We start from the raw sequence: 21549 nt of genomic DNA, 5'->3' as shown, positions 1-21549 counted from the left end.
AGTCCTTACACAAGATTATTCTCACAGCACCCACAGGAAATGTAAAGTCCTTCCCCACACTTTGATTCCAGTATGTTCCCCACCAGGACACCTCCTGCTCCAGGATGTTTCCCACTAAAGTGCAAACTTATGATTTATTAAATAGGTTTTATTTTAAGCTGGATGATTGTGAAGCTTATGGGCAAGATTATTATAATATGTAAAACTCTCCATTTGTCAATTTGCCTGCAAGAGGAAACAATAAAAAGAGCTTCCCTGTCAATATTTATTATATCAAATATTTAACAATGGTTTCTTGGCAACTGGAATGAAAAACAGGACTGTTAACTTGGATCCAACGGTTTGTTTTATCAGGCTACAACTGAAATCTGCAAATGGTGAAAATGGTGCTTAAACAACAGGAAAATTTGTGTAGCAATTGCTGCATAATGAGGAAGCTCAATAGCAGATAATTGCATAAAAAGTACTTTAATGCTAACTGCCTACTTTAAAAAATTGTTGCAAGGTTGGGTTCATAATTAGATTATAATTATAAGCAAACATGAAATGATTACTCTCAGCAATTTGGATGGGTTTTTTCAAAGCTTTGCAGCTCCTTTTTTATGCATTATTTTTATCTTTGTGATATGAATCTCCGTCTCTCAGCTCTGAAGAAAGATGATTGAATTCTCTGTCTCTCTCTTCCCCCCTCTTCCTCCTGCCCACTCTCCATTAGCACCCCCCCCAACCCCTCACATTTCGTTAGGGGCTCGTTTTATTCATTTTATTTACAATTAAGCAGTGATGAGTCATGTATTGTTGCTTTTGAAGGATGTTCTCAGCTATTTCGGAGATCCTAAGCAGGGTGCATTAAGGTTAATTACCTACTAATTTACAGTATAAACTGCACTTGCAGGCACTTTGATCTTCACTAATTGTGGCACTGAACAAAGTAAATAAGAGTTCGTTTACATTCCAGCAATGTGACCATGACAAAACCCCTTTATGGAATTTATGATGTCCTTTCTTTCTCCTTGGCTTCAGTGGCTCCCGGGCAGCCTTGAGCAGGGAATGATCCAGAGGAGTGGAGTCTCTCCATACTCATTTTATAATGATTTTCCTTTCTTAACACAATTCCGATGTCAAACGTAGAGCAGCTGACTTTTATTGCATTATAGGATATCAAACGTGTTGTGCTATGGAGGCAATAAATGCTAACAGGGTTTGACGTGATGGAAAGGTGATTTTGAGGGTCTCAGGACAAAGTGGAAGGGCAGGAAGCCAAAAGCATGAACTGAGTTAGAGAAACTGAGCAAGGGGATCTTGTTCTTTCCTGGGACTTTTCCTGCTCTTCTCCTGCTCAAAAAGCATCTGTTCCCAGGCCTCCAGGAGGGAAAAATCTGTGTGGCTTCACTGAATCCCTAAAAATGGGCAGAACATTCCAAATGAGAGGAGATAGGGTTAATTGTTGGAACCAGGCTGGGCTGGAACTCTGCTGTCAGCACCGGGGGTGTTCTGTGATCCCTGGGACTGAAGGCTCGTGGTCAGCCTGGAAGTTATTCCCAGCTCCTGGAGTGTGCAGAGAGAACATTCCCGACTCCCACTTTGTGTCTTGCTGGTGGCTTTTTTTAGTGATTCTCAGCTGAGGCTCCTCAGCTCAGCTCTATGTAGGGCAGCAGGAAACAAAGGCACCGGGAGAGAGCAAAGGCAAAAATCTCCAAGGAAAGGATAAAACCTGTGCACTTGCACCTGGCTGTCTCATCTCCTCCAAAACCAGGCAGGAGTTCATGTTGCCAGGATCATTTACTCTGTCAGAAACAGATCTTCTGTTAATTTGGGCTAGAAGTGTCATGTGGAGTTTAAATGGTCTGTGACTTGTAGCAGCATAATTCTCCATTAGTTCAAGTTGTTTCTCTTAATTTTCCTATCATGAATTTTACCTTTGCACAGCACAAGAGCAAGGATTTTGTGTCTGAGGCTTCTCAGTTAAAATGCCCTTCTGTCCAGGAGGAAACTACATTCAGGTGTTCAGAAAGGGGGTTTGGGGTTTCTTTTTTCTGGTTGAGTAGCTGAGAAAGAAATTGGGATATTTTGGGGTGCTGCAAAGCTGCTTCTCACATCTTGTGGCACGTTTACAAATCTCTCCTGTTAGGTGTGAGCAGCGTGGGAAAGCATTGATTGCATGTTATAAATACTAATATTTTTAAGAAGGAACCTCAGCAGCTTTCCAGCCTTGTGTGCTCTGCTGACAGCAACACTCAGGAGCAGGAGGAGCAGCAAGTGAGAACCCCTGAGCTCAGGAGACATCAGCCTCTCTTTACAGGGAGGATGAAAAGGTCAGGCTTCGACATTTCCTGCTGCAGATGGTCAAATGCTTTGCCTCCCTTTTTCTTCTCCTTCTCTTTGGTGTTCAGAATCCATTCAGAAATTTCCCATTAAAGCTTTCTCAAAAGTTTCACTCCCAAATGAAACAGCCATTCTTCCTCCAGCTGGATTCCAGCCTAATAATTTGAAATAAAAATTTGGGGCCTTTCAATTTCCTCACAGAGGAAAATGGGAGATATTTGGGGAATAGATTCCCCTCATCGCTGCCACTGTCCAACATTTCTTAAATACTTTTAAAGAAAGTTGTAACAAAGTGAAAAAGGGAGAATGTAAAGATATTTTTCTCATTTTTGGCTTCTTTTATTGCAGGGAAAAGCCTTGGTGGAAAGCAAAAAAGGGATGAGGAACTTGAACTGGCTCAGAAATTTTTCTTAGGTATTAATATTGTTAAAACACTCTCGATTAAACCTCTTAGCAGATTGTAGGAGGACAGGTTTGGAGGTTTTTTGAACTTTGCTTTAGACCTTTCCCTGCAACATTTTCAAGGAAAAGACTCAGAAAAGTGAGGCAAAGAGGACCCTGAGTTATTCTTAGTTGTTCAGTGGTATTTTACTTAAATAAACATTGATCAACAAAAATAATCTAGAGTTTATACAGGGTGGCTGGACGCTGACAAAACCTTTGGCGTAACGTATATTAAAGCTTTCACTATTAAGGATCAAAACCTGCTCATTCTTGGGGATTCATTTCACACAAAATTGTGAAACAAAGGGCGATTTATAGAGAAGAGACCTTAACAAACCAGGCAGTCACTTCATCTTTGAAATGCTGTTGTTGCATCCAGTGTGGAACTGGGCAATCTTTATATTTAAAGGGAAATCAATATCATTGATTCCACAAAATAAAAGCCGCTCCATAAGAAACTATTACAAAATCTGGCTGTTGGCAAAACACAAAGTTTTTAAATCAAACTGATCCAAATCGGGGTGAGTTTCTTGTAGCCAGACACGATGAGGAAAAGGCACAAGGAGTAGCAGGGAATTACACATTTGATCAGGAAAACTATGCCAGGAGTTTGGAAAAAGTTCTTTTGTCCTTGTTTCTTTCTCATACAAGCACTCCCTGCAGCCAAGCAATTTGCTGGTGATTTTTATTTAAGTGTAACATTTTCATGGATTTTTTTTCTCCCTCTTCCACAAGATGCCCACAGCAGTCACTCAAATAAGTGTCAAAATCCTAGTCCCTGTCAAAGAGCCAGTTTAAGACAACTCTGGAAGGCACAGCCCTCAGACTCAGCTCTGTGTGTCTTCAGAAAAGGGCTGTGAGCTCCATCCAGCATCCCTCCCACCCAGGGGAAGGAAATTCAGCTGTGCCAGGATTGCTGACAGAACTAAAGGGATATTTTTCACTTTTAGGAGCACCATTCCGCCCTAGCACTGAATTTCTGGTTTAATAGTTTGATCAGTCTTATATAAAGCGACATTAGGTAATTAAACTGGCATCCAGATCACCCGTGGAAATGTACAACGGTCTATTTAAGGGCACAGAATAAAGTAAATTATGACTTAGGCTGACACAAACCAAAATTTTCTATGCAAAGCAGCTATTCCTAAATTTCTTTAAGGAGGTTCTTTGTTAAAGCCACACAGTTCCTTAAAAGAAAAAACAACCTGTCTGTCAGAGATACTTCAATTATCTTTATTTTACACTGTTTTTCTTCTAGAAATAATAGTAAAGAAGGTGGCTCGGGATGCTTTTATCTGAAGCAATAAACCTCCAGGATGTAATTAATTGCATTGCTTTAAAGTAAGGGCCTCTAGCAGAATATACAAGCCTTGACATTTTTGTTATGCATAAACTCGATTAGGTTTATGCTAGAATTAAGCATCAGGATTATATTTCCATTCCATTCTTAAATTCTCATTAAAACTAAAATAAGGGAAGCCTCCAACAAAAGCTACACTTGAGTAAAAATGTGATGACACATTCCGAGACTGAGGGATCTGAGGGTTGAAATCATTGTGTCGTAAATCCATTTCTTTCACGTTTGTCAGCTGTTAATTGACATGTAAAAAAGGACATTTTAAATGCTCCAAAAGCAAGCCAGGCTTTGCAGAGAAACAACAGCACAACCTTCCTTGATAACACAGTTAAATTAGCTCAATTCACTGCTGAGTTATAAAGTAATTAAATGTTATTAGGGACGGACTGGTCCCAGTGCAGCAGGATCCAAATGGGGTTTCAGGGAGAGTTTCATCCCAAAAAACTGCTCTGGGGCTCAGGGAGGGTGAGACAGCCCCATGGGAGGGAACTGCAGCACAGCCCACGCCGGGAGCTGCTCTGCCAGATGTTGCTGCTCCATCAAACACGATAAATTGGGTTATTTTTACTCAAATCGAAACAGGGAACTGAATCCTGAAGACCTGAACCACGGTGAGGGTGAAAACAGGGAGAAGACAGGAGGGAATTTCAGCATTTAACTGAACAAATGAATTCCAGAGGGCTCAGATTTCCAGACTCTCTGGCTGGTATTTTTCAATACTGAAGATTTTTTATTTTTCAATGGCTGAAGATCTTGAGCAGTCTGGATTCCACCAGAGGTTCTTAGAGAAACAACCCTGAGCTGCTCCTGAGAAAAGTTTTTAGCAGCTTACCCTGAAGTGTTATTTTTCTACTTTTAGCCTTCTATTTTGACCTGTTTTGATCCGGGCTGCAGGCAGAGGATGATCCAACACTGGGATTTCTGTTAGCAGTAGGATATTCCTCCCAATATTCCTCCTAATATCCCACCAGCACTGGCTTTTCCTGTCACACGTGGTCTCCCTCTGTTCACAGCCCTCACAGCACTTCCAAGCCCTCTCAAATAAGAAGAGCTCTGTTCCCATGAGTCAGGGGAGTCATTCCTAAGCTGCCTTTACTCAGTCCCTTACTCCAGACACGTGGGAGTAGCTACAACTCTGCCACTGAACCCAAACCCTCTTTCTTCTGTGGCTCTTTATCCCCACTCCTTACCCAGGCCGTGGATCTGGAGGAGGGGGGCTTTAGTGAACAGCCTGAAGTTTGTCACATTAACCTGATATTTATTTAAGAGAGAAAGCCCTGGCAGGAGGCCGTGAGTGGAGCTTCATGACAGCTCAGTGGTGATTTGATGGAATTTTGTTCATCAGGACTAATTTTGTCCCTGTGCTTTCCTCGTGTGGGAGAATGGACAATTAACAAGCAGGTTCCTTCAGTCAAGGGGTTTCCAAGTTGTGGCCCCATTAGAAGATATTTCTCTGGCCATGTTTTTAAGGCTCTTAATTTGATTCTCTTTGCCTATAGCTTTGCAAAGTTGTAAATAGAAAATCCCAGAGTGGTTTGGGTTGGAAGGGACCTTAAAGCTCATCCTGTTCCACCCCTGCCATAGGCAGGGACACCTCCCACTGTCCCAGATTGCTCCAAACCCCATCCAGCCTGGCCTTGGACACTTCCAGTATATATAAATATGCAGAAACTGGAATAAGAATGAACCAAGCTCAAGTCCCAGCATGAAATATGTATGATTTTCTCCCACAATTTCTGTAGAAGCAATTCCCTTTTGCATTTGGATGTGACTTTTATTGAACTCTCAGGGGTGAATTAGAACCCTGTGTGCTCAGTTCAGTTCCTCCAGCCCTGGAAATCTGAAATTCAAGACTGCAACTCAGAGCTCTCTTCACACATCACTCTGCAATTTGTACAACTTTCTGGGGGAAGTGTCCTATATCAGGTAAGAACTTTTCATTTCAAGGATTTGTTGGACCCATAGATCATCGGTTGAGTACATCAGCTCTGGCCAGATCAATGCAATAAAGCAGAAATATTCTTACTTTTTTGTGCTTGAGGTCATATTCAACAAAAAAATACCAGTAGCAGATGTTCTTGTCACCTCATAGACTCACTTTAACTTGCTGTATTTTCAATCCCAGGCTCTCAGTCAGTCCTGCTCCTTTTGCAGCCAGAAATCCCCCAAGGCTGGCAAATTAAGTGCCCAAGGTGGATGTGAGTGTGTCCCTCTGCTCTTGGCTTAAACCTTTTCCAGCTCTCCTCGAGTCCTGCAGCTCTGGGCTGCTTTGGGCTGGAGCAGAGCCAAGTTTGCAGCACTCTGAGCCCTGACCCTCACTTAGTGCATGAAGGTATTTCTGTGGCTCTCAGGCACTTCTTTATCCTACAGAAACACAGTAATGAGCACAGAGCTCGGGGAAACTGAGCTAAACTGGGGAACTCTGCAATATTTGTGTAAAATAGCGGCTGGGAAGAGAGCTGGGAGCAGAGAAACCCCCCTGTGCTGTCTGGTGCTCGCTTTCTCTGTGACCAATTCCATAATTCTCCAGCTTCATGGAGAAAAAATATGTATATTTTTGGTGTATTATATTTTGCATTGCCTTTGAGCACCTCGGTGTTTTAAGGGTGGGAGTTTTTCATGAGATCCCCTACAGATGTGAGGTTTGAATTTAGAATCTGGCCTAAATGAAGATGATGTAATCCTGTTCCATTTGAGGTCCTCAGTTCCGATTTTAACTTCTGTAGCTAACAAGGATCTCCAGCCCTCTCCCATTGAAAATTCAGGGTGAATTAAAAGCAGCCCTACAGCCACTACTGAGAGCCATTCATAATTGTCTCTATATTTCTGTTTTAACTGCATTTTAATGCTGGTGCTGTGTTCAAGGCCAGGCACTTGGGAGCTCATTGCCACATGAATTAATCTTGCTGTAAGTAATCTTGAACAGTCCCCAGCAGTGCAGTGATTTCCTGCAGCGTTACAACTTCACCCACACCAATATTTCTAAGCCTAAATGGGGCCTCCTTATCTGCTGGTAAAGAATGAGCATCTAGAAACCATTTTCTGCATAAATATACAAATAACCCAGTTCCCAACCTTTTCAAAGGTGAATGGCATCTGCTCTCCTCACTCTGTGTAGGCATCAGACAGAAAGCCGAGGGGAATTGGCGTGTTCCTAATGCCAGTAGGAATTTTGAGAAAGCATATTTAATACATTAAATGATAATGTGTATTTTGTAACCCACTCCATGCTGGTACTTCTGCACTTGGTTATTTGGGGAGATAAAAATACAGGAATTGTTAGAGATGATAAACAAGTTCAGATTTCCAAAAGCTATAAAATGGCTCAGATCCCACAGGCCGATGGCAGGATCCTGGTGCTGCAGGAACATTCCCCAGGATCAAACCCTGTTCTTAAACCCCCTGGACACAGAGCACCCAAAAGGATTTAGGAGCGTGCCAGGAACAGTCCCCAGGTGTGGCACATCCAAGAGACTGGGTGCTTTGGAAACAAAGCCTCACTGTGGTTTTCTTGAAGACTAAAAAAGGCCTTGAGACAAAGCAAAGATTCAAGTTTTGGGACCCATCTTCCTCCTGGGTGGACAACGAGGAGTCCCCCAAAATGAGGAATCCCCCAAAACAAGGGTGGGCTCACCAACGCTGACTGAAGGACAGAGTCTGCTGGGGATCAGCTGCTCTGGAGCTCAGGAGAAGGGAATTCTGCCCTGTGGGATAATCCTGGCAGGGCTGGTGTCATCCTGAGTGCAGCCAAAGGGCAGGGAAGTGCCCCAAGTCCCATCCTGGGGATTGGGCTGAGATCTGTGGGGGGGCTAAAGCAACATCTGCTCCCCCAACCCCAGCTGGGCTAAAGGAGGGTGGGTTTGATATTTATCACCTTGTCACAGCCCTTCCTTGGCTAAAAGACAGCAGATTTCTATTTTTTGTTAATGAATATTAAAGTGACTCACCCTGGTTTTGTCTGGGAAGGTCTGGAGCCCAAAGCCACCCCCACTGTTCCAGTTCAGAGACTCCTGGAAGAGGGAGGAGATTTCATCAGTGAGCAACGCCCCTGGTTTAGCCCAGCAAGAGGAATTTGCTTGGCTGCCTGCACATCAAATTACTTCTAAAATCATCACCTACCCCTGGAAAACCTCTTCTGTTGCTGCAACAAAGAATTAAGCAGATGCACAGCTTCAGACATGGAAGGGAATGAGCCCAAATCCATGAAATCCCTTCAGATTTTAGCACTGGACGTGTGCTCCACTGTCTGCTGGATCCTGTCCTGCTTATGTGTGTGCTGATTATGTAAAGACTCCTCAAGGTCTGACTTACACTTATAAAAAGCTTTGGGATCTTTTCAGAGTCTTATTTTTCCAGCAGCAGAAGGACTGTGACGCTCAGGAATTTCTCCAGCAGCCTGGTTTGTCTCTCACTGTTCAGAAGACATCAATAATGCCCACGTTTCTCAAGTGCATTTAAGTGGGATTTGGTCTGTCATCAGTTTAAATCTCACTCCAAAATTCAGTCATTCTTCATTCAGCTTCAGAATGTGCTAAATTGTTCAGATATTTTAAAACTCTTCTTCCTTAAGGCTTCTGAGTGAAATTTTACATTTATTTAATAAAGCAGCCAGGATTTACTACACCAGTGCTGGTAAGCACTTTTTACTCTCCTCAAGATAGATTAGAGTTGACTGTAGACTTTTTTTTGCTACAGCTGCACAAGTTTACAAGTCACAATTGAATTACCAAACTGAGGAAAAGAAAGATTATTCCTGTGGGTGCAATGCAGGTTGCAGACTTGTTTTCTTTTAAAGCAGGGTTTAAAGAATTAGCAATAAATGTTATCAGCTGCAGCTAGAAAATGATGCTGACTTGTTACTTTGTGGGGACCCTATGGGGCATCATGAAAACCAAATTCCTTAGCTGAGCTTTCCAGAAAAAAAATCCAACAATGCCCTTTTGAGCACCTTAAACTCAGATTTACTACAGAGGAAAAAACTTGGCTTAAAGGCATCCCTGGCTCGCCCCTGAAGTTGCCCAACCTGCAGTGCTCACACAGTTATTGATTTATTTACTGCTTAAACAATGTGTTTCTGTAGTGATCTTTTGAGTGCTATTCTTCCAAGTTGTGCAGATGCTGTTGCACATCAGACTTTGCTCTTTTTTCCTGCATCTAAAAAGAAATAAATATTGTGAGCCGTCACCTTTTTTCTCCACAAAATGTACTCGCTGCATTTCCAGCTCTGCTGAGCAGCCTTTCACTGCAAACCCTCAGATCCGCTGCTCGGTGAAATTTCTCATCTCAGGGTGAGTCCCTGACAAATCATCAGAGTTTAGAAGTGCTCACAGTCGTTATCTTGAGGTGCTGTCATTACTGCAAACCTCATTTAAGCCACCCCCATGTCTCAGCCAGGACTGACACCTACAAGCACAAAAAAAGCCTTTTCCAGCAATGTATGTGTGAAATATTCAATACAGCTTCCAAAAACCCAGGGATTTGGGCTGCAGCCTGCTAGACAGACTTTTAAACTCACCACAATCCCTGTTCCTGACATTGTTATATGATCAGAGCTGTAAACCCTCAGCTGTCTCTCAGAGACCTGAAGAAAAGTGTCTTCCCCACTCGTTCAGGGGAGTAATTCCTCTACAAAAAGGAGCTGACAGCTGAATCCTGCCCACTGAATCAGTGTTTGCAGCAGACTAGGCCCAGACTATCTCACTTAACCACTATTGAATTTGAGGCAACAAAGATAGATGGTCTTGGAGTTATCTCCTCCAGAAGCCTTTATTATTTTTGTAGAAACGCATTTAAACACCCCACAAAAAGTAAAACACTCGATGCCTCTGGAGAATTCATTCCTCTCTCACTGCCCTGATGTTCCTTAGCATTCCTGTGCTTAAGGTCTTCATTCTTCAAATATTTCAATTATTTTGCTTTCTAGAAATGAGCCAGAGTTTATTTCTCCCGAAGAAAAGAGGAACGAGGTGATCTCTTACAGAGGTCTGTACCTCGGGTTATCTCCTGCTGTTCTGGCTGTAAATCTGGGCTGCACTGAGCAATTCCCCCTGGACTCTGATTCCTGCAGCTGCTCCGGAAGCTTTTCCATTTTCCTGGGCTCGAAGGTTTCTTCAGGGTCTTTCTTCAGTGCCCAGGGAGATTTATTAATAAAAATAAATTTTAAAAATTGTCAAAAAGTTACCCAAATTTGACAGTGTTGGGTAACTGAGCTGAGCTGGTTCATTTGTACCAATAGCTGCTGGACTAAGCCACATTTATCAAGATTTCAATATTTATATTAAGTATTTATGGTTGTCTAAAAGCCCTCAGAGAGGAAAGGGAAGGGTGAAAGGACCCGTGACCTCTTCCCCAGCTTTGGAGGGACTGGTGACACTTCTTGGCCACTTCTGAGGGTCTCACAAGACCACCAGAATTACAATTGATCGAAATCTTTAATTAACAAATAAAATTAACTGGCCACCACCATCATATCATGAAGCAGTGGCTGAGGGTGAAGGTGCAGTCAGGTTTTAGGCACAAAGAAAATCACCTTTGATGTGAAACCTGGACCTTTTCTTCCACACCCTGGCCCTAAAATGTCCAAAATCTTCCTGGAAATTTCACTGAGCTTGACCACTGGGATGAGCCTCTGGTGAAATCATTAAACCACGTGAGCTTAACGTGATCTGGATTTTCTCAGCAAAATAAATCCATACTGTTTGATCCCCCCTCAAGGGAAAGCTGCACTCACCATGACATTAAAGATACCTTCTGAAATTAAAAAAAGCAAGCTTATTAAATCTTACTGCAGGCTTTTCAACAGCCAGTTTTGTATGCTTTAGAAAATCAATGAAAGGATGAAAGTAAAGATTGTGGGGAAACATTTGTTTTATGCTAAAAATAATTAAAATAAAAGAGAGACATTTGGAAATACGATGACCAAAAACATCCAAATGAACTTCCAAAATTGTACCATTTTTCCCTTAATTAAAATCTGGTGACAAAAAACCCCACAACACTTTGGAGCAGTCTAATTGTTTATTTGCAATCATTTATTTGAAAAGTTCAAATCTTCTATTTCAGCATCAATTCTTTCCCTTTTCTCTTTGAACCAATGTGAATTTTCAAATAAAAAGTGAGTTTCAAATTAAATACACAGGCTTTTGGATGCAAAACAACTCTCTCCTTTTATTTGCAAAATAAATTTTTTTTTTTTTCTAATTCATCTGCATTTTGCAAACAGTAATTGGATCCCAGTGGCATTTCCTGGTCGGGAATGGTTTCGAGTAAAATCAAAGTTGGGAACCTTGTGAAGGCTGCTCAGGTGCTTGGGAGGCTCTGGAGGAGGAGAGTGCCCCTCTGGCATTGACCCTCCTCTCTGAAAATGCATCTCTCAACCCCGCTGCTTTATATTTAGTTCTGTAGCAGAGCACAGACAAATCTTTATTTTCATTCATTTTGCTGCTTAATGGCACGGCTTCAGCTCAAGGGAAATTGAGCCTTGCTGGATCCTTAGGACTTTTTCTTACTTTTATTTTCAGGTGGTGTTAATTCTAAAGGCAGCCTTTGTCGGAAAAACCCATTTGTTCACTGGAAATAGACTTCCTCTTACAAAGCAAGGGATAAAATAGAACCCCAAACATTGATTTTTCCATTGAGCAGGACTCCAGGACAGCTACCAGATGTCTGAGTGCCATTCTCAGATTCCACACAGCCACCAAACCCTTGGGGTGATTCAGACCCTCCCTCTGCGGGCAGATCTTGTCCCCTGCACGGAGCTTTTTTGTCACTGCCCTGGTGGCCTGGGGATCTCCCTCCTCCCAGCATTAGGATTATCCAGCACCTCTGAACCTCCTCCCAAAGAGATCAGAATGCAGCGTTTTCCTCGTGCCAGCAGCAACTCCCAAAGCTCCACACTCCCAGCCTGTTCTGCCCCGTGCCAACCTTCCTGCCCGCATCAGCCCTCGGCAGCACAGTGGGGTGAGGGAGCTGCTGGCTGGGAGTAAACCCAGGCACACTCAGGAATCCAGGGATGAAGCTGCTTTGTTTGCCCATCTCCAGCGCTCTGCACTGCCCTTGGACATCTCTTGTCCTCCAGCAGGACCAAAAACCATTTGTTACCACGTGGTGGCTGGAACAGGACGGGTCAGAACCATGGCCTGCAGAAAATGAATAAACAGAACATACTGAGGTAATTCAGTGAGGTGAATAATAGGACAAGAATGTATTTAGGTTAAATTGTTTGTTATTTCGTCCTTCCCACCCCCCACTTGGGTATTTCCCCCACATCAGATACCAGCCAAATAAAATCCAACAAAAAACCCAAAATCTGCCATCCCTCTCCAGAAATGAGTCTTTCTTAGATCATTTTGGATCACTTTGTTCCCTTGCAGCAAAGAAGAAGCAGGAGGCAGAAGGAAAATGAGGGGGAAAGGGGGGAAGGAAAAGAACCTGTTAAAAATGATGCAACTTTTCCCTTCCCCAAACTGTGAGGATTAAAATAGTGATCACAACTTCCATGGAACGCCTCAGCTCACAGCTTGCACCAAACAGACTATTCCAGCCACTTCCCCAATATTCCCATCATCAGTTCCATAAGAGTGCCTGATTTTATCATTATTCTTTGTATCAATTCCCCTTAGGGCAGAAAAGGGCTTTATTCCCCTCCCTATTCCCAACCAGCAACAAATAAATAACTTCAGCTGAGTGTCCAAGACAATTTTCTTTTCTCAAAGGAGCCTTTTCTGTCTGAACAGCAACAGTACAGAAAAAATGGTGTTGTGGCATGTGCCAGCCAATAAATTCTGTCCCTAGGCATCTTTGTTTATTTCCATTGAGTTATCTGGGTGATGTTATCTTTAGAAGACAAAGAGTTGGAATATTTTAAAGAGCTCTTACAATATGAAGGGCAACAGTCACGAATTGCCGAGGTAAAAGATGTTGCCAACTCAGAACCCCCTAGAAAGGGAGGAGATCATAAAGGAGGAGAACATTTTTCTGTTTTCTTCAGCCCATACTTCATGTTAATGGCTCAGCTCCTTGGTGTGCTCCTGACATAGAACTCCTTGCATTAATTTCTCTATTTTAAACTTGGTGCAGACATGGGGCTTAAAAAAAGAGTTGGCAGCTAATTGTGAAATTCTTCAGGCATTTCAAACTGTTTCACTGCATTCCCCTTTCCAGGAATGTTATTTAGATGAAACATGGAAAGGGAAATAGAGCAGAATTCCATTTACTCCTAAACCATCCTTTGTATTAAAAAATGTCCAGTATCAGAGAAAGGATTGATCCAGCAAACTGAACAGGGCCAAGCACCAGGATTGGATGCGTTGGCACCTGGGAATCATTTCCCAAACCCTGTCTCTGTATTCTCAGTAGGTTACTCAGCTACAAAAAGGCCAAAGTGATTGAATTAACACTCATGAAATGTTCAGATACTGCTAGAGAATGACATAACAGAAACCACATATAAAACCTTGTTTAAAAAAATATCTTTTCCTTTTCTCTCCTTCAAAGCTGGTTTTTCCTTTTTATGTAGAGACAAAAGAGCTTGTGAACATTTCAAAGCTACCTCAGTGCCTTTTCCAAAAATAGTTTTGCCACCAGGTTCTTTTGAACAGGATCTTTTTGGGCTCTGCAGTTGTTTGGCTTGTGCAGCCCAAATTCTTCACAGCACAGAGGATTCAACAAACAGCAGATTTCTCCACTGGATGAACAGAGGTGAGCAGGGAGACCTGGCTCTATCAACAACATTTACATCACTGGGGAGTGAAAGAAAGGAAATTAGAGAGGGGTTTTCCATGATAAAATATGGATAAAATATAAATAAACCAGATAAAAAGTAAAAATACTGATCTCATTCATAAAGACATCACTGATAATAAATCTCTTCTTCTCAGAAAGGAACCTCTTTCTTTTGTCCTTACCACACGTGGCTAAAAGGTTTTCTTGCACAATCAACTTTGTCAGCTACAAAGTTCCCTGCAAAGTGGGTAAAGGATGTGGGTATAGATCCTCCCACTGTGCAGCAGGGGGAGGAATCCTGCCCTCCCCAAAATCAACGAGTCTGCTGGAACTGGAGAGGATCAGAAAGTCGGCTCTAACCTTTACAGTGCAGCTCAACACAGGGTTTAAGTTCTTTGAAAACAATCAAACCTCTAATCTTAAATACCCTTTAAAAAGTGAAGCGTCTCCTGAGCCGTTGCTTCCCAACAGGAAAATGAGGGACATGGGAAGGCAGAAGGAAAAGGAATTTCATTTTCCAGCCCTGGCTCCATCCAGCCTGGCTCATCCTCTCTCTTCTGGGAGCAGCTCCTGCTGGCACAGTTGTGGTGGGACAACACAAAAATGAGGACAAGATCTGGTAGCTCAAGTTGTGTCTAAACCTCACAGTTTGCTCTTAATTAAATGTTTAAATGGGACCTGCCTTTCCCTAGAGGCCACCTCTGAGTGCCCAGCCCTGTGTGATGACAGCAACTCCAATTAAACCTTTGCTTTGACCAGCAAAATAATTAGTTGGTAATTATTTGTGCAGGCTTTTCAACAGATTTTAGAAGCACTTTCCATCAAGGAGTATCCACGGAACAACTTCCCAGTCTCTCCAGCTCAAGTTGAAGTAAGCATTAATGACTCTGAAGAAATCAGAAATGTTTTGCTGAGGGGCAATCAAGGCAATAATGAGATGGTTGAGGATTTTTGCTGGATGCTAAAGGCAGCCATTAAAGATCACGTGTTTACAGATGAAAGAAGTTAGATACACTTATCATTCTGAAATTATACTGACACCTTTAATGCCGTTTTTCTTCTGTCTCAGTAGCAACACTTCTTTTACATTACAGATATATCCATGGGCAAGGTGAGATTGCAGATTTTACCAATTTTATACAAAATATTGATGCTCCCCTCTGAAATAAACTCTTAGGACAAGTAACCTCTTTATAACATCATGCAAACTACGATCTGCAATTCCAGGGGGTTTAGATATACATATATTTATATACACACATTTTGGGGGTACAGCAGGGACACATTTTTGATTGCTCATCACAACTTTTTAATATTTTTCAGCAATGTGAATCTTTCACCTTCTTGCCAGGTCCTTCCACTTCTTCCCCAACTGCAGTGGTCAGTACAGAAACAAAATTGGGTCCAAGAAATCACCTTCTCATCTGATTTATCTCACAGGAGTGCAAAGTACCCACCAATCCTCCTGAAACTGCCCAAAAAGTCCTGAGTGGTAGGTGCTGGACAATCAGGAATTTGGGCACAGTGCTGTGCCACTGATTCCCTGATGTCTTTACAAGGAGCACCAACCAGCCATGAATTCGATTTTAAATCAGTGAAATATCAACAGGACACACTGCACTTGGCCAGCAAGGGAAGGAATTGGAACCAGGTCCCAAAAGCAGCAAATCCCAGCCCAAACTGGCCTTTAGGGAAGCTCCCAGGTTGCTGCAGATGCTTCCACCCACCAACATTTTCAAGTACACAGAAACTTTTAATATGGAACCACATCCTTCCTGATACACAAGGCACAAAGATCCATCACTTCAGAGTATTTGGGGCACGAGGGATGAAGCTTTCATTAGCAGCTCATGAGAAAATCATTTTATTTAATATTCAATCTGATGGCACTGGAGTTTGGTGCTGATGGCAGAACCTAAAGAACAGGTTTCATCCAAAATCCTTTGGAATCAACGTGATTCTGAACACCAACTTCAGTGAGGCCAGGATTTCTGCCTAAATTTTATTTTTAAATAAAATGCATAGGTTATTTCTCGATCCCTCTGATTACCTCCAGGATTCTGCCACACTAACTCGTGGCAGTTCTCCTACCTCCCAGGGCAGTTTCCATTTTGCATATAACAATTATATCCAATAAAAAAATAGTATGAAGCGACTTCCAAAATCCAAAGGTCAAAAATTCAGCTAACATATATTAATCTTTATTATGTAACAATGAGATAATAAATAAGTTTATGAATTCACATGACCTGTACAAAAAGCTGGGAAGCTTTTGTACCAAGTTAGGTACCACTTATTTGGATTTCATATTTGTTGAACAAATGACCTAAAATTTTATACAGCTGTGGAGTTAAGGCAAAACCAGAAAAGACCTTTAACACAACAGAAGGGTTGGAAAATACACGGAAATACAAACAAGGGGATCTCATCTCCAGCTGACAAAGTGGTTGTGTCTAAGGAAGGAATCCCTCAGGAGCTGAATAAAGCAGTAATTATCAATCATGTTAATTAAAATTGAAGAACAAGTGTGAGGTGTCCTGCAGGGCAAAGCTATTTTTGTAAAGCTGTGCCTGAATGATCACCTTTAACCCTGGGGAGTTTTGTCTGAATGGTTATAATCTGCTTTTCATTTTAGGAATCAGCACGTGGAAAAGAGGAACCCCTTCCGTATCCAACCAAAATACATCCATAACCCCTCAGGTTTATGGAGGCTGGACTTGATTGTGACTGAGCTTAAATATTTGGGTGAACCATCCGACACACAACACGCAGAGGAGAACTCAAGCCGACCACTTAGCAGTAAGAATTACCTTCCTAAGACAATGGAACAGATCGTGGCAGTCCAGTCCCAGGGAGAGAAACACGTGTGACCAATTTATCAATACACAGTTCTTTGGCAGCAACACACTAACTCTTGACTGGAGTCTGAACTCAAACTCTCCTACACGAAAGACTTGGTGCCAGTCTTTTCACAGTTAGAGAAAATCCACTTCTTCCACAAAGTAAGTCCAGAAAATGAAATTGGAATAAATCTTGCAGAGCTTTAGACTGTAACCTTAAGCATTGATATTTATTGTCTGCTCTAGTCTCAGTCCAAAGATATTGTATTTGAACACACAAAATTCTGTGAGACTTCTGAGTAGTTCAGATGGGGCCAAAATCCATAGAGAGAGAATCCAAAATCACCCATGAGAAAGCAATAAAGAACCACCACTGCCATGATGACAAAATGATCTTCATGTAAACAGAGGCAAGGATGAGTCCACACCGGGATGGATGTCACAGGAGAATTGACTTTACAGGGGAAAGACCAGGAAGCCAGAGAATGTCGAATACTGCCATCCACCGACCAGGTTCCCTTTCTCCAGTTTCAGGTAAACCTTGTCCTCCTTGTCCAGGTAGAGCAGGACCCCGTTAGTGGCAGCTTCACGGGTGACGTCCTTGTCCCCAGCGAAAGCAGAAATCACTGGCTTCCCATTCAGCATCAAATTCACCTGCAAGGGAAGCCCTGAAAAGCTCTAATTAACAGCAAAACATCAAGAACCACCCCTGAATACTAACCACAGTGCAAGGGCCCGATCCTCAGTGCTTTTTGGGTTGTTTTAAACCAGTAATGACATTTATTTGGCAAAAGCAAATGGATGTGAGCTGGACCTGCAGCTGAGTGAGGCATCACCTCAGTTTGTATCACTTTGCCTATCTCAGGGATTATTTAGTCACACAGGAGCAAAAAAAAAGGTATTTTCAATAAGTTTGGTCACCAAGAGATGTGACACGAGGTGTCAGAGGCACCACAATGGGCTGGGAGCTTACACTGCACTGGGAACAAAATGTGTGTCCCTCTCAATACAGATGGCAGCCTGGTTCTAAAGTTTAGAACTGACTTTTAGCTTTATAAACTCACTCCATTTTTTCTGTAAAACACTTCTGCAAGCCAGCACAGCCTGTGCTCTGAAAGCAGCATCTCTAATAAAGATGGGCAGGGCCTGGGGGAATGAGCAGTTCCAGGCATTTTTCATTTCCCCCATGGCAAATGATCAGCTTTGCTCTGTTTTTCCATTCCAAGCAGCTCTAATGCAGTCACAGGGGGTGAATTATGGGATGCTTACCCACATCCACTCTGCTGGCCTTGCATATGCTCCCATTAATTTTAATGGGAGTCACCACAGAATAAATTAGTGCTCAGCAGAAGTCAGGGCAGCAGGGTCTGGTATTTATTTGGGATTCACCTGTCTGGGAAATCCACTTAATCAGGAGTCTCCGGGGAACCCATTGCAGTTTAATGGTATTTAATGGCACTGACAGATGTTGTGGGGGCAGAGGAACATCACTTGTGCAGGAAGCCTGCAGGTGATTTAGTGGGGCTTCAGTCTGGATGTGGCTGAGACTCAAACCAGTTTGATCCACTCCAATGGTTTCCAGTTCTCCTCCCCATTTACCACGCAGAAAAAGGGCATCAAGGCTTTACTCATTGCTTGGCTTGGGTTTATCTCACTCCTTCTGTACCATCAGGTTCTCCTCACATCATCTTACAGGAATTTAATCAGAGGACACATCACAGGTTTGCACAGCTTGGTCTCACACTGACTGTTCCAAAACAGAGCCAAGCAAACCCATCCATCCCTTCAGAATCTCTTACTCCTGAAAGATTTCAGGCCATGCACAGGTTGGAACATTCCCTGCCATGAGTCCCAAACTCCCAGGTTTGAGCTCCTGCTTTGTGAAACACCAAAATCCAAGCTGGACTTCCAGAACCCAAAGCTTGGCATCTTTCCTGATACTGTGCATTTGAAATCCACTGAAGTGGCTGACAGAGTTATTCAACCTTCAGCATTCAAGAGAGTGAAAAGAACACATTTTGAGCACATTAAACAGCCTATAAGCTCACTACAGATATTTTCATGAGGCCAGTGTTTCATTTAAGGCTTTGTCATTGACCTGATTGGAATTAGGATTTTACACAGTAAACTGAAGGGGAATTTCACCAGAGGTAGGATTGTGGCTTCCACCAGCTCTCCCCATCTCCACCATTCACACTTTTCCTGGGAAATCCAGAGCCAGCAATGCAGAGGCAGAGCAGCCACAGAGAAATGTCTGATCACTCCTCCTGCAGATATCCATCTCAGCTCAGCCTGGCAGCCTTAAAAACACATCCAGGAGCAGGAGAGAGCAGGGAAAAGCATCAGACACTTCAATGAACCTGGAGGTCTCGTGGGTGGAAACGAGGGAAGCCACAGATGTTACTCCAGCCCTGGGAAGCCAGGAGGTGTCACAGCAACTGCCTGACCTGGCAGGAAGATTAAGGAATTACTTCAAGGAATTTGCTGCTGGCTCAGCAAGGGGATGTTCAGGAACTTGGAGGCTTTTCCCTCTTGTATTTAATGAGGCAGCTCCGTTGCTATTAAGCTACAGAAGAAAGTGCAAAATTACCCCTTTTTTCTAATATATGACACATCTTTTGTACATTATATAGTGAAAAAATGAAGTTTTAATTGCTGTAAAGGCTCCCTAGAAGACATTGTTGTAGGGATATAACCAACCTTGGTCCTCAGCACACTGAGGGCATAACCAGGGACCTGGCACCAGGAGCCAGGGCACAAATTGTTCCAAAAATACTCAAATCTGGTACCCAGAACTCCTGTGTTCCACACAGTGAGATTAACCTGCAGCAAAACACAACTTTTCAACAGAGCTCTCTTTTACTCTTGGATCATTCCCTCTCTTGAATGCTTTATGTCACCCAGATATTCATGGCACAGAAGTGAAGCTGTGGTGATTTACCTGAGGTGAGGATTCTGCCTTATTTCAGCTGCTCTGTTTAAATGATTGACTCTGCTGCTAGGAAGTGAACACCACAGGTTGCTGTAAACTAAACTATTCTTCCTTAAAATCCTGTTAAATGCTCCTGTGCTCAGTCAAGACCCTATCCTAAACAAACAATTTAAATAAAGATCTTGTAATAATACTCGATCAACATACCTGAATTGTTTGACTCTGATAGACTTTAATTACGTGAAAATTGAAACTGTAAATTCCTTTCCTTGGTGCTACAAAGACAGACTCCAACGTGAAAAAATTGCCCACATTTACTAGGATCTACAAACAGAAAAATATAGCATGGGGATTAGTACAGGTAGTGAGTGCTAAATGAAAATACAGATTATCAACTTTAGAAACCATTCACCCAGGGAAAATTTTTAATCTACATCTAAGCTGGTTTATTCATTTTCTGTCGCTTACTTTGGAATAACTCATAAAATGGGTATTTAGTTGTATTTATAGGACAACTTTACTACAAATAAACTAAGGTGAGAATTATTTCTTACTTTGATACTATACCATACCTTCAAGTCCTTTCTTCCATACACGTTTTTAAAAAGGCGTTTTTGTTCATCTTTCCCTGAAATGACATCCAAACACCAGTCCTGGGAGTGGCTCACGGCTTTTGGCTAAAAAGCAACGGCCAAGCCAACACTGCCTTCCCCAAGCACCAAGTGTGAGGAAGGATTGCATGAATGACAGGAGTCATTCCCAGTTCACAGCCAGGCTGAGTTACTGGAATACCCGGCACATCCCAGCAAAAACTGGCTTCAGTTGTTCTTACAGGCACTAATAATGATTTGGGTTTAATTAAACGGAGGCAAGTGACAGAGGGGAAGATATGAAATGAGTGCATCACCAGTATGGTACACATCCTCTGCAATGACTGCATTTTGCCTTCATTCCGCTTTGTTGTGCTTTATTTTAATTGGTATTTCCAGGCTCTTTTGTGCCAGGCACAGCCCTCGGAAGCCTCTAGGACTGTCCATGGAGTTTTAGGGTCATTTACAGTGCCAGTACCAAGCTGTGGAGCATATCTGGCTCCAGCTGCCACGACAATTCGCTGCTCACCACAGAAGGGTGGAGGAACGAGAAGAACCATCAGTCTCAATGACTTTGGGCTCGCCCCAGGACAGAAGCTGGCATTAAAACGTGTGTTGGTATCTGCACGTTAATATTGGTGCTGAGCTGAGCAAAGCTGGACCGTGAACCTCGGACTGTGCAGGGAAAGTTAAAGGATTTCCCCTAAAAATTCTCTCTTCTTCCCCTCTCAAAAGCTGAACAAACCGTCTAAACCCTACACAGGCTGCACCTGAGGTCCCCCTGTCGCCAAGCCCCTCGGGGCCGTGCCACCCCCCGGTGCCACCGAGCGCTGCCAGCCCGGCACCTCCCGGGCTCGGTCCCCGCTTCTCCCCGGGGCCGCAGGTGCGGAGGGGCCGCTCCCGGGGGGCAAATGGGGAACCTCTGCAGCCCCCAGCCTCAGCTCGCCCTGCCCTGCCCCTCCGCCTCGGGGTGGATTCCCAAGTTTTAGCCGGGATCCGGGAAGGGGCGAGCACCTGTTGATGCGCGGGGGATGTGCAGCGGCCCCGCGGTCCCTCGGGCGCGGCGCTCACCTGGTCGAAGTAGATGATGCGCGTCTTGTTGCTCATCTCGGAGGGCCTCGTGGTTGGTGCTCCGCACGGCCGAGAAGGCCACCTTGGAGTTGGCCGCCCGCACGGAGATGCCCAGCGGCGAGGAGGACGAGCCCTTGGCGTCGGGGGCCGGGTTGGAGTCGCAGACCACCAGGCACTTGCCCTCCAGCACGATGGGCTCGGTGTCGTTCTGCGCGGTGGCGGCGCGGCGCCCAGCGCCAGGGCCAGCAGCAGCAGCCGCCAGCCCAT

General features: G+C 43.4%; 1 protein-coding gene across 1 annotated transcript; it reads right to left on the bottom strand.

Moving 5' to 3' along the window:
- Nucleotides 1-14864: 14864 nt before the first annotated feature.
- Nucleotides 14865-21549, bottom strand: CBLN4 (cerebellin 4 precursor). The gene is given in 5 exon segments (XM_039563729.1): nucleotides 14865-17343; nucleotides 19829-19945; nucleotides 21283-21327; nucleotides 21329-21507; nucleotides 21510-21549. Coding segments are annotated over 5 exon segments (579 nt in total). The 3' UTR covers nucleotides 14865-17145.

This window comes from Corvus cornix, chromosome 20 (assembly GCF_000738735.6).
Source record: "Corvus cornix cornix isolate S_Up_H32 chromosome 20, ASM73873v5, whole genome shotgun sequence".
Classification (NCBI taxonomy): Eukaryota; Metazoa; Chordata; class Aves; order Passeriformes; family Corvidae; genus Corvus; species Corvus cornix.
The sequence above is the reverse complement of the archived record's forward strand: the minus strand, read 5'-3'. Positions and strand labels throughout refer to the sequence as shown.